At 48.0% G+C, this 13,604-nt stretch overlaps 1 protein-coding gene across 2 annotated transcripts in view; it reads left to right on the plus strand.

Moving 5' to 3' along the window:
• Window positions 1-13,604, plus strand: part of RGS10 (regulator of G protein signaling 10) — a 73,295-nt gene that overhangs the window by 5,952 nt on the left and 53,739 nt on the right. Inside the window, exon 1 of one of the 2 annotated variants that reach the window (XM_060171202.1) lies at window positions 5,891-5,976. The exons of the other annotated variant lie outside the window; for it this stretch is intronic. Coding sequence (XP_060027185.1) covers window positions 5,970-5,976 — 7 coding nt within the window. The 5' untranslated portion in view covers window positions 5,891-5,969. Of the gene's footprint in view, window positions 1-5,890; window positions 5,977-13,604 lie in introns of those variants that run through there. 2 annotated transcript variants of the gene reach the window in all.

Consider the following 13,604-nt stretch of genomic DNA (forward strand, 5'->3'; position numbering starts at 1 on the left):
GGAAGACAGAGAGAGGGAGAGAAAAACATCCATACCCCCAGCCTACTTTAGTCTTTCCCTAGTTGGGTAGGGTAGGGCTCTGAGGAGGTGAGGTTCCAGGACACGTTGGTGAGGTCGTCTGCCCAGAGAGGTCGAGATGGAATCAGAAAGGCAGTAAGATATAAAACAGGAAGTTACTGTTGAATGTAAAACGTTAATTCCCCAAGAAAGAAATTTAAAAAAATTAAAAATCTTTCAAAATAAAAAAAAGATATAAAGCAGGACACAATGTTTAATAAACAGAAACCAAAAATTAACAATAGAGAGAATGAGAATAGGGAGCTCAGGGTGGAGAGAAGCTAGGAAGTCTATTTTGGGTATGTTACTAGGGGGCTATGACTTTAATAATCATTGCTTGCGCTTGATAGCTAACATGCAGGTGGACCAGAGACATTGTCTGGGAAGATGCTGTCAGAGTTGAGAATAGAAGTTGAAAATCAGATGTTGCTGGGGCTTGGTGTATGCGTGGCTAATCCATCACTCCTGCCAGCCATTATTTCCCTTTTTGTTTTTTTGTAAATATATTTATTTATATATTAGAAAGACGCAGAGGAAAATTGAAGGGGAGAGGAAGCTAGAGAGGGGAAGGCGAGAGGACCGCTTCACTGCTCACCAAGCTTTCCATCCGCGCAGGTGGGGGCCAGGGCCTTGAACCCAGATCCGCTCACACTGGAATGTGTCTCCTATACTGGGTACTCTACCCCTCAGCCCCAGCCATTATTCCCCTTTATTTGTTTATTTATTTATTTATTTTGAAAGAATTTATTCATGAGAAAGATAGGAGAGGAAAAAAGAACCAGACATCATTCTGATACATGTGCTGCTGGGGATTGAACTCAGGACCTCATGCTTGAGAATCCAGTGCTCTATCCACTGTGCCATCTCCCAGACCACTTTCTTTCTTTTTTTTTTTTTAATAGGGCAGAGGGAAACCGAGAAGGGAGAGAGAGAGAGAGAGAGAGAGAGAGAGAGAGACACTTAGCAGACTTGCTTCGCTGCTCATGAAGCTTCTCCCCTGCAGGTAAGGAGCGGGGCTCGAACCCAGATCCTTACACATGGTAATGTGTGTGCTCAGCTGACTGCACCACCACCTGGCCCTTGCAGTGTTTTCTCTACCAGTTGGCTGGCAACATTGCAAACTGAGGCAGGTGCCTGGCTAGGCTGTTTCCTAGGGCTTCCCTGGTAAGTTACTTCTGTTCTGGGCTGGAGGAATCTCCCCAGCTTCTGGGACCAACGCCCGGGGCTCTGAACTGGCTGCATGAACTGTACTAAATTTACTCTCCCCACTTTCTTCTGTTTCCCTTAGATAGTGCCCCACGGAGTTGGCCAGGGCGGGCAGGGGACAGTAGGGTCACCTCGATAAGAGTTGTCGGAAACATCCCTGGAGCACAGCTGTGCCCTACAGACTTCCGGGGACAAGGTGCCCTTCCAACAGTCTGGGGGGGGGTGGCACAGTGGATAAAGTGTTAGACTCTCAAGCTTGAGGTCCTGAGTTTGATCCTTGGCACCACATGTCCCAGAGTTATACTCTGCTTCCCCCCCATTAATTAATAATAATGAAAGATAGCCTTTCCAAGGGAACTCATTTTTCTTCTTCTTCATTTCTTCTTCTTCTTTTTTTTTTTTGCCACCAAGGATATCACTGGGGCTCAGGGCCTGTACAATGATTCCACTTTCCCTGGTGGCATCTTCCTTTTCTTTATTTTGTTGGACAGGACAGAGAAATTGAGAGGGAAAGGGGTGATAGAGAGGAGAGAGAGGGAGTCAGGCAGTAGCGTAACGGGTTAAGCGCAGGTGGTGCAAAGCACAAGGACCGGCGTAAGGATCCCGGTTCAAGCCCCCGGCTCCTCACCTGCAGGGGAGTCGCTTCACAGGTGGTGAAGCAGGTCTGCGGTGTCTGTCTTTCTCTCCCCCTCTCTGTCTTCCCCTCCTCTCTCCATTTCTCTCTGTCCTAGCCAACAGCGACAACATCAGTAACAACAACGATGACTACAACAATAAAACAAGGGCAACAAAAGGGAATAAATAAATAAAAGAAATTTTTAAAAAAAAGGAGAGAGAAAAAGAGGTACTTGCAGACCTGCTTCACTGCTTGTGAAGCTTCCCCCTGGGGGAAGTGGGGAGCAGGGATTTGAACCCAGTACCTTGAGCATGATAATGTGTACTCTCTGCTGGGTGCACTACCACCCGGCCCTGGGAATTCCCATCTGAGAGTCCTGGCGATGACTGTAGGTAGGGCGTTTGCAGTGGGGCCTGCTCACTCTCCCAGCCCCCCACCTTGGTCACTCTGCCCCTGGTTGATAGACAGTCCCACCTCCATGCCTCCTGAAATACACTTAGAGATGATGGTGGGGCTGACAGTATATCCCTCCCCTCACCTACTCACCTCACTCTCTTTTTCCTCTCCTTTTTCCCTTTTTCCTTGGACATTGAAACCAACTCACACCCTCACCTCAAGTCTTCTTCTTCTCCTCCTCCTCCTCCTCCTCCTTTTCCTTCCTCCTTCTCCTCCTTCTTCCTCCTTTTTGGTCATCTCTGGGGCTTCATCATTCCAAGTTTTTCATAGAAAGAACAAGATGGGGAGTCAGGCAGTAGTGCAGCGGGTTAAGCGCACATGGCGCAAAGAGCAAGGACCGATGTAAGGATCCCGGTTCGAGCCCCCGGCTCCCCACCTGCAGGGGAGTCCCTTCACAGGCGGTGAAGCAGGTCTGCAGGTGTCTGTCTTTCTCTCCCCCTCTGTCTTCCCCTCCTCTCTCCTATCCAACAACAACGACATCAGTAACAACAATAACTACAGCAATAAAACAATAAGGGCAACAAAAGGGAATAAATAAAAAAAAAAGAAAGAAAGAACAAGATGGGTGAGAGGGAGAGGAGGAGAGATGAGGGAAACCACAGCACTGAATCTGCCTTCAGTGCAGTGGGGGCCAGATTTGAACCTGGGTCTTGAACAGACAAAGCAGCACAGGTGAGCTGGGGAGATAGCATAATGGCTGTGCAAAAAGACAGTCAAGCCCGAGGCTCTGAGATTCCAGGTTCAATCCCCCGCGCTGCCATAAAGCAGAGCTGAGCACTGTTGGGGTGGGGGTGGGGTGGGGGAGAAGTAAGGAAAAGGATTCTTGAACACACAGCAGGAGAGAGATAATCTCCTGTAAAGAACTGCCCCCTGTGCAGTAATCTAGAAGCTGCTGCTTCTCAGGTCCCTTCCTAACTTTGGAATGTTTTTTTTTTTTTTAAACCAAAAGAATGTATTCAATGAGACACTTTTAAAATGTCACAAGTTTGCATCCTGGGAGGTGTTGCAGTGCATAAAGTGTTGGACTCTCAAGCATAAAATCCTGAGTTTGCTCGCCAGCATCAAATGTACCAGAGTAATGCGCTATTTCTCTTTCTCCGTCTCATAAATAAATAAACTGCTTAAAAAATATATGCAAACTATGCCCAGTTTGTCCTTGGTCTGTCAACACAGTCACTCAGCAAGCACTTCCTCCTCCTTACTGTCATTTCTGCAAAGCTCAGAGCAGACAAGTGCCTGCGAGCTGTTGTGGCCCTGAGGGGACTGCCCGCTGGGGGCCCCTGGACTCACCTCAGTTCACTTTATGTCCCTCCAGTAGAACCCTCCCTTTCAGTTCTCGAAGCTTCCACTACCACCTTCCCAATTCCAGGCTGTGCTGCCAGCCACCCTGGGCATGCATCTCAGGCCTTCTGCTTCCGTGCTTACCCCTTTGGAGGGAAAGACCAGATCTGCCCATGCTGCAGTTTCCTCATCTATGAAATGGGTCAGATGAGCAGCTGTGAGGCAAAGCTGAGACGTAGTCTGTGACTGGCAAAAATATTTGCTAACACAGGCCCCTCCTTGGAGACACGGTGGGTTTGATTTCAGACCCCTGGACCCCTGCCATACAGTGAATTTTGGGGTTTCCCAGCGCACCTGGGAGGTTGACACTTAGCCATCATGTGTTACATGTGCAGTCACAGTAGATCTGAGGCGACACGTCCTTGCCTTCAGGGACAGAATCAGCGCGTGCCATTGAAACAGGGCGCCCGGAGACTTAGCCAAAGCTGGAATACCACAGATGTTCTCTGTGCTAAAAAATCAAAGCATCTCAGGACTGGGAAGGTAGCTCAGTGGGCAAGGTACATGTCTTCTCTATGTGTGGCCCCTGGTTCGATCCCTGGCACTGGCTCAGGGTGGCGTGTTGCTCTGGTCTCTCTCTCTCTCACATACATACATCATTCAAATACATGAATAAATTATATATATTATTAAATGCAGCGGCTGGGTGGCAGCACACCTGGTGAAGTGCACACATCGCCGTGTCCCAGCCCCTCATCCCCACCTGCAGGGGTGATGTTTCCTGAGTGGTGAAGCAAGTACTATATTGTCTTTCTCTTCTTTATTTCCCTTTCCCCTCTCAAATTGTCTCTGTCCTATCCAAAAAGAAACTGTAAATCAATATTGAATCATTAATAAAAAATAAATTAAAAAAAGACTACTTGGAGTGGTGGATTTGTCATGCAAGCACCAAGCCCCAGTGGTAACCCTGGTGGCAATAAAAAAAAAGGATTTGCTGTAAAGCATCAGGGGAGGAGGTGTAGGTACATACCATTCACCCAGAAGAGTTGCGGCTTATTTTTTATTTAAATACTATTTTTTAAAAGAATTTATTGATTTTTTCATGAGAAAGATAGGAGAGAGAAAGAACCAGACATCACTGTGGTACATGTGCTGCCGGGGACAGAACCCAGGACCTCCTGGTTGAGAATCCAGTGCTCTATCCACTGCGCCACCTCCCGGAACACTTTAAATACTATTTTTTAGTTAATTATTTAATATTGATTGACAAAATTACAAGATAACAGGCGTACAACTCCACACCGTTCCCACCACCAGAGTTGTGTGTCTCCATTCCCTCCATTGGAAACTGCAGTGATTCTCCCAAGGTCACTGACAAGGTCCCAAGGCGTTGACTGTTATTTCAATAGCTCTCTTATCTGTGTATCTGTTTGTGCATTTTTCCTATGGTCTTGCCGTCTCTTCCTTTCTCAGTCACACCTGCACCTATTACTACTTTTTGTCTTTCCTTTCTTTCTTTTTTTTTGTCTTTGCCTCCAGGGTTATCGCTGGGGCTCGGTGCCTGCAGCTCCACCGCTCCTGGTGGCCATTTTTTCCATTTTTATTGGATAGGACAGAGAGAGAAATGGAGAGGGGAGAGGGGATAGAGAGGGAGAGGGAATGATAGACACTTGCGGACCTGCTTCACCACTTTTCAAGCCACCCCCCTGCAGGTGGGGAGCTGGGGGCTTGAACGGGGATCCTTGTCCAGGTCCTTGTGCTTCGGACTATGTGCCCTGAACTCGGTGTATCATCACCCAGCCCCCTTTTCTTTCCTTCTTCTCTCTGAGTCTTCATGGAATTGAGGTTCGGAACCCTCTAGTCATGGAGTCGCAGCTCTTACTCCCAGGAAACACAAGGCTGGCAGGAAGGGGAAGTGCTTGGCCTGGAGGTGGGAAGGGGGCAGGGCAGGGCAGAGAGTGGGGGCTCAGAGGTGCTGAGTGTCAAGCCCTGAGGCAGCTGGGACCATCTGGGGTGTGGAGAACAGGATGACTGGGCTTTGTGTGTGCCCCTAGGCCAGGCTCCTGGGAAATAGTATATTTTCCTGGAAACTTTGCCTCAAAATTGGAGATTTTAGGGAGTCTGCAGATGGCAGCCCAGCCTCCTGATGTCCTTCCCTCTGGTGGAAACTGGAAACCAGGGGCCATCTGGTGTTTGGTCCACTCAAAAGAGGATGTTGAGGCTTGTTTTTTCCTCCGGACCCGAGGGTTCCTGGGAACCCCACTGTCTGTCTTGCACAAAGCTTCTCAAAGGAGGCAGCGGACTCGGGGCTGTGTGGAGCGCCCCCCCCCCACACCGGAGCTGCACCCCTGGCATGGAGTGTAAGGAGGGGGCCTGGCCTTGGGGAGGCATCACCCTCCAGGGTGGGGTCTGGGGGTGTCCTGCACAGTAACCCTTCAGGGTCCCTTCATGAGCCCTTGGCTTTTATGTGTACTTTTAAAATAAATTTTATTTATACTTAACTAGTTATTTGTTTTCATGAGAAAGGAAATGAGGCAGAGGGAGAGGGAGAGCGAGCGAGCGAGAGAGAGAGACCAGAGCCTGCTCAGCTCTGGCATATGGTAGCTCTGAGGATTGAACCTGAGATATCTGGGACCTCAGGGCATGAAAGCCTGTCTTGTGTATTTTCTACACGTGTTTCTGCATAATTTTTAAATCACCGAAGGGACTTAAAGTAGATGTTTTAACGTGAGGAATCCCTGTTGTATCCAGTATTTTTTTATTTTCTAAAAAAAAATATTTGTTTTATTGTAATGAGAGAGAGACACATTCATCGAGAGGGAGAGAGACTGAGGCAGATACCAGAGCATAGCGCAGCTCTGGGTGTGATGGTGCGGAGGATTGAACCTGGGACTTTGGAGCCTCAGACGTGAAAGTCATTTTGCATAACTAGCATCTGTCTCCCCCACCTATTTATTTATTTATTTATTTATTTATTTATTTATTTTAAAAGAGAGAGCAAGGCACTGCTCAGGTCTGGCATATGTGGTTCTGGGGAGTTGAACCTGGGGCCTCTGATATGCAGGTCCTGGACTGCGCCTTTCTCGTGCATTTGGCTTTCTTTAAGACCTCAGAATTCTTGTGGAAAATGCTGTGGTACTGTTTCTGAGCTCAATTAAGCCTCTAAAACTTGGTTTCCTGCTCTGGTTTTCTATGCTTTTGATTCTTCTTAAAAATATGTATTTGTTTGTTCCCTTTTGTTGCCCTTGTTGTTTTTGTAGTTATCATTGATGTTATTGTTATTGATGTAGTCATTCTTGGATAGGACAGAGAAATAGAGAGAGGAGGGGGAGATGGGGAGAGAAAGACAGACACCTGCAGACCTGCTTCACTGCCTGAGAAGTGACTCCCCTGCAGGTGGGGAGCCGAGGGCTCGAACCAGGATCCTCAGGTTGGTCCTTGCGCTTTTCACCACCTGCGCTTAACCCACTGTGCTACCACCCGACTCTGCTTTTGATTATTATCACAACATACTTATTCATATGTGTGTGTGTGTGTGTGTGTGTGTGTGTGTGTGTGTCTGGGAGAGAGAGTAAGGGGGGAAGAGAGAGATACTGAGACTGCTAGGCTTAACGCACATGCCATCCCACCATTCTCCAGCTGATTTTTTTTCCTTCTTTCTGTGCTGGGGGTGGGGAGAAAGAAGCATGGGCAGAGGGGGACAGGAGGAAGCAGAGACACTGGGGCATCATGCTACCATCCATGAGTTTCCCCTGGTGTCATGGTCTTCCCATGTGGTCTTGGGACCTGAATCCAGGGTAAGGTGCATACTCTACTGAGTTGGCCATCCTCCCTCCCTCCCTCTTAGGATGATTGCACACTTTCTCATTTTTGCTGCTACAGCCTGCTCAGTGTGGTTCATGCAAATCTTCTCCAGCAGGGGCCTTGCAAGCTTGAAGGACAGTGGTTCTGAGCGAGGCCCTGCAGCCTGTGAACACAGCCTGCGTTTCAGCAGTGCCTTTCCCTGACCCAGTTCTGCCAAAGCTTTTCCTGGATCTGATCTCCCATCGCAGCAGACCAACTCTCTGCTTTGAAGTTGGTTGCCTTTTTTTTTTTTTTTTTACGTAGTGTGTTTGCAATGGCGTAGATGATGTGAGGTGTGAACTATGTTTTGTGGGTGCATAGCTTCCTTGAGAATTTCAGAAGAGATGTGTGTATGTGTGTGTGTGTGTGTGTGTATGTGTTCTGAGCCACATTAGAATTTCAGGGGGAACGTCTTTGCCTTTTTTAAAAATATATATTTTGGGGGCCAGGTAGTAGCTCACTGGATTAGGTACACATGGTGCGAAGCGCAAGGACCAGTGTAAGGATCCCAGTTCGAGCCCCCTGGCTCCCATATGCAGGGGGGTCGCTTCACAAGTGGTGAAGCAGGTCTGCAGGTGTCTTATCTTTCCTCCTCTCTGTCTTCCCCTCCTCTCCCAATTTTTCTGTGTCCTATCTAACAACAGCAGCAACAACAACAACAACAAAATGGAAAAAATGGCCTCCAGGACCAGTGAATTCTTAGTGCAGGCCCCAGCGATAACCCTGGAGGCATATCTATATATATTTAGAGAGAGAGAGAGAGAGAGAGATGAGATATTGATGAGGAAAGGGGAGATAGAGACAAGAAAGAGAGATACCTACAGCCCTGCTTCACTGCTCATGAAGGTGGGGTTTGGGGCTTGAACCACATTGTTAACATGTTTGCTCTACCAGGTGGGCCATCTCCTGGCCCTTTACCTTTATTATTTTTTTTAATAAAATCTTTTAAACATTTTTTCTTTTTAATATTTGTTTTCCTTTTTGTTGCCCTTGTTTTATTGTTGTAGTTATTATTGTTGTTGTTATTGATGTCGTCGTTGTTAGGACAGAGAGAAATAGAGAGAGGGGGGGAAGCCAGAGAGAGGGAGAGAAAGACAGACACCTGCAGACCTGCTTCACCACCTGTGGAACGACTCCCCTGCAGGTGGGGAGCCGGGGGCTCAAACTGGGGTCCTTCCTCCGGTCCTTGCGCTTTGCGCCACCTGCGCTTAACCCGCTGTGCTACCGCTCAACCCCTTGTCTTTTCTTGTCTCTTAACGTTTTATTAGGGAAATATGGTATCTAAGACACTTGTCGCATCGGTATGGTCTGTCTTCTGTCCAGGGAAAGTATCTGCACGCCTGGCTGCCTTTTCTGGGACCTGAGTGTTGAGTTTGTTTTGGTGAATGTTCTGCTTGACAGTGGGGTAACTTGAACAGAACCTTAGTGTGTTTGCTGTGACATCGGTGATGTTGAGGTGTCAACTATGTCCACTCTGGCCAAGGGGCTGGACGTGAGTGAGGGCCATGATATACACTTGGGGGAGTTGTCTATGCAGCGTAGGACCCCCCCCCCCTGCTTAGTGGGGCCAGTGGGGTCTGAGGTTGAATTCCAAGAATGTGGTGGGAAGGCCTGCGTCGGCTCTGCCATCATTTTGCTCTGACATCATTGTGTCCTTGCATCTATAAATACCACAGCGCCCCGGGTTCCAGGCCACGGCCTCGGCCAGCTGCGTGGGGAGGGGGCTCACACCCCTGGGGGCCCTGGATTCAGTTTCCTCATCTGAGCGGTGGGGATCCTGTTCACTGCCTCGGAGGGTCACTGTGAGGACTGAGTGAGTCAACCCACATCCAGATGGGAGCAGAACCCAGAGCTCTCTAGGCAGTTTGAAGAGGCCCTTAGTAGCTCACTGGGATAGCACACAGCTTTGATTTGTGTGCAGCCCAGGTGCAAGCCTGGTTCCCACTGCACTGAAAGAAGCTTTGGTACTGTGGTCTCTCACTCTCTCTGTCTCTACTTAGGAACAGAAAACAAAGGGAAAAAAATCCAATAGTCTTTTTATTTATTTATTTTTTATTTATTTCCTTTTTGTTGCCCTTGTTGTTTACATTGTTGTAGTTATTATTGTTGATGTCGCTGTTGTTGGATAGGACAGAGAGAAATGGAGAGAGGAGGGGAAGACAGAGAGGGGGAGAGAAAGACAGACACCTGCAGACCTGCTTCACCGCCTGTGAAGCGACTCCCCTGCAGGTGGGGAGCCGGGGGCTCGAACCAGGATCCTTATGCCAGTCCTTGCGCATTGCACCACGTGCGCTTAACCCACTGTGCTACTCACATAGCAAAGCAGGTCACCTTCCAGCACACTAGCTGGCCCAGACGAATGTTTCGAAAAATAAGTATTTGGCCTGGAAAAAAAAGTTCAGAAGATCTAAAATACTCATAGGAGTTGGGAGAGATGCACTTTTATTTTTCCATTGAATTTTTAATATTTATTATTTATTAGAGAGACAGAGAGACAGAAATTGAGAATGGAGAGGAGAGATGAAAGAGATAGAGATGATAGAGATAGAGACCTGCGGTACTACCTTACCTCCTGTGAAGTTTTGCAGGTGGGGACGGGTCTTTTATTTGTTTATTTATTTATTTATAAAATGGAAATATTGACAAGACCATAGGATAAGAGGGGTACAATTCCACACAGTTTCCACCACCAGAACTCCTTATCCCATCCCCTCCCTTGAAAGCTTTCCTAGTCTTTGTCCCTCTGGGAGTATGGACCCAGAATCATTATGGGGTGTAGAAGGTGGAAGGTCTGGCTTCTGTAATTGCTTCCCCACTAAACATGGGTGTTGACAGGTTGATCCATACTCCCAGCCTGTCTCTCTCTTTCCCTAGTTGGGAAGGGCTCTGGGGAAGCGGAGCTCCAAGGCACATTGGTGAGGTCCTCTGGTCAGAAAGTCCAGTTGGCCATCATGGTAGCATCTGCAACTTGGTGGTGGCTTCTAGTGCAATTTTTTTTTTTGTAATGAATCTACAAAATGAGATAAAAGAAAGAGAGACAATGAGAGCAGAGCCCCCATGCCCAACTCTCTTCATTGATCACCGTACCCTCAGGGCTGCAAGAAAAGAGGGGTTATGGTCCCCCAGATCTGCGTGTCCTGTTCTATAATCCATTTAAAAAGAAGGAAAAACACTTTCCCCCCCTTTGACCAGAGCACTGTCCATGTCTGGCTATGAGTGATGCCAGGGCTGAACCTGAGCCTCCTCACAAGCAAGCGCTGTGCTGACTCTCCACCCCGTCAGTGGGATTTTACCAGTGAAAAAGATTCCAGAGTATTTAGGGGACTTTGCGCTCCAAGTGCCAAGGACTGGGAAGCTTTGCACTCTTGGTTCTGCCGCCGCCTCCTCCTCCTCCTTCTCTTCCTCCTCCTCCTCCTCTTCCTCCTCCTCCTTCCTCCTCCTCCTCCTCTTCCTCCTCCTCCTTCCTCCTCCTCCTCCTCTTCCTCTTCCTCCTCCTTCCTCCTCCTCCTCCTCTTTCTCCTCCTCCTTCTCTTCCTCCTCCTCCTCTTCCTCCTCCTCCTCTTCCTCTTCCTCCTCCTCTTCTTCCTCCTCCTCTTCCTCCTTCTCCATCTTCTCCTCTTCCTCCTCCTCAACCTCTTCCTCCTCCTCTTCCACCTCCTCCTTCTCCATCTTCTCCTCTTCCTCCTCCTCAACCTCTTCCTCCTCCTCTTCCACCTCCTCCTCCTCCAATTCTTCCTCCCCCCACCTGAAAAAAAATTTAAAAAGTGAAAAAGGACAGTTGCTTAAGAAGATTTATTTATTTTTGAACTTTTTATTTATTTAATTTATTTATTCCCTTTTGTTGCCCTTGCTTTATTGTTGTTGTTATTGATGTCGTCGTTGTTAGATAGGACAGAGAGAAATAGAGAGAGGAGGGGAAGACAGAGAGGGGGAGAGAAAGACAGACACCTGCAGACCTGCTTCACCGTCTGTGAAGTGACTTCCCTGCAGGTTGTGAGCCGGGGCTTGAACCGGGATCCTTTTGCTGGTCATTGAGCTTCATGCCACGTGCACTTAACCCACTGCGCTACCGCCTGACTCCCAGATTTATTTATTTATTAATATGAGAGAGAGAGAATATGCAAGCAAGAACCAGAACATCACTGTCTAATCCATGCTGGAGCTTGAGCTCAACCCCCGCGCGTTTAAATACAAGCTGTAGCTACTGCACTCTTTCCCCCCCCCCCCAAGGTTATATATTTATTTATTCTAAGAGAGAGACTGGAGCTGTGCTCAGCTCTGGCATGTGGTGGTGCCGGAGACTGAACCTGGGGCCTCAGGCCTGTGAGTCTTGAGCTCTAACAGGCTGAGCTATCTTCCCCCCACCCAACCCTGAGTGGCAAGTTTTAGGGAAAAAAAAAAAAAGCTTCAAATCCATACTCTGAGAGAAGTGAAAATCTGTGCCAGAGTGTGGCAGAGGATTCCTGCTTGAGGACATGGCCGCCCTCCACAGGCCTTGAAGCCTGGGATAAAGACTCTTTAAAAAAAAAAGTTCAGGGAATCCGGCGGTAGCACCTTGGATTAAGCGCAGGTGGTGCAAAGCGCAAGGACCTGCGGCTCCCCACCTGCTGGGGAGTCGCTTCACAGGCGGTGAAGCAGGTCTGCAGGTGTCTGTCTTTCTCTCCCCCTCTCTGTCTTCCCCTCCTCTCTCCATTTCTCTCTGTCCTATCCAACAACAACGACATCAGTAACAACAACAACAATAACTGCAACAACAATGAAAAACAACAGGGGCAATAAAAGGGAAAATAAATAAATACTAAAAAAATTTAAAAAATTTTAAAAAAGTTTAAAAGAAAGTTCAGAAGATCTAAAATACTCATAGGAGTTGGGAGAGATGTACTTTTATTTTTCCATTGCATTTTTTAATATTTATTATTTATTAGAGACAGACAGATAGTAATGGAGAAGGGAGAGGAGAGATAAGAGCAATAGAGAAGGGGGTCGGGTGGTAGCCCTAGCGCAGCGGATTAAGTGCATGGTGCCAAGTGCAGGGACCGGCATAAGGATCCCGGTTCGAGCCCCTGGCACCCCACCTGCAGGGGAGTCACTTCACAGGCGGTGAAGCAGGTCTGCAGGTGTCTGTCTTTCTCTATCCTTCTCTGTCTTCCCCTCCTCTCTCCATTTCTCTCTGTCCTATCCAACTGCAGAAAAATTTTAAAAAATTTAAAAAAAGAAAGAAAGGTGGTACAGAAAGGTCACCTGTCAAATGGTGAGAGTGGGAACAGAAAGGGAGGAGCGCGGAGGGAGGTGGCCTCTCTCCTGGTTAACTAGGGTACACTGCTGGCAAGCTGGGCATCTGCTGAGAACATCTCTTTCCCAGACAGCTTAGAAATGGAAACCTGAATGCAGTTTGGTGTCTGATCGCCAAGAATGCCAAGCGTTTTGGAATTCTTTTTTTTTTTTTTTTTTTGCCTCCAAGGTTATCACTGGGGCTCAGTGCCAGCACCACCAGGAATCCACTGCTTCTGGAGGCCATTTTCCCCATTTTGCTGCCCTTGTTGTTGCCCTTGCTGTAGTTATTATTGTTATTGTTGTTACAGCTGTCGTTGTTGGATAAGACAGAGAAATTAAGAGAGGAGGGGAAGACATAGAGGAGGAGAGAAAGATGGACACCTGCAGACCTGCTTCACTGCTTGCAAAGCGAGCCCTCTGCAGGTGGGAAGCTGGGGGCTCGAACCAGGATCCTCATGCCTGTCCTTGTGCTTTGCGCCATGTGCACTTAACCCATATCGCTACCGCCCAACCCCCTCATTTTGGAATTCTTTCAGACCAAAGTTGCAAACTTAAGGTCAGCAGCATTGTCCTAAGATAGAAAGAGACATGTACATCTGGCCAGGACTGTTCCTGGGACTTGTCTCTGTTTATTTACCTAAGACAGACTCTGCTGGGAAAAGGCAGTCAGCTGTCAGCCTGCAGTTCTCAGGGAGAGTACAGATCAGGAGAGTACAGGACTGGCGTGCTGAGCAGAAGGAGCCCAGTTGCAGACATTTCTGGGAAGGATGAGCTTCTTGTTTTTAGTATTTGTTTATTTTATGCGATAGGAGAGAGAGAAATTGTGAGGGAAGGGAGCGAGAGAGACACCTGCAGCCCTGCTTCATCATTC

The sequence above is a fragment of the Erinaceus europaeus genome, chromosome 14 (genome assembly GCF_950295315.1).
Source record: "Erinaceus europaeus chromosome 14, mEriEur2.1, whole genome shotgun sequence".
NCBI lineage: Eukaryota > Metazoa > Chordata > Mammalia > Eulipotyphla > Erinaceidae > Erinaceus > Erinaceus europaeus.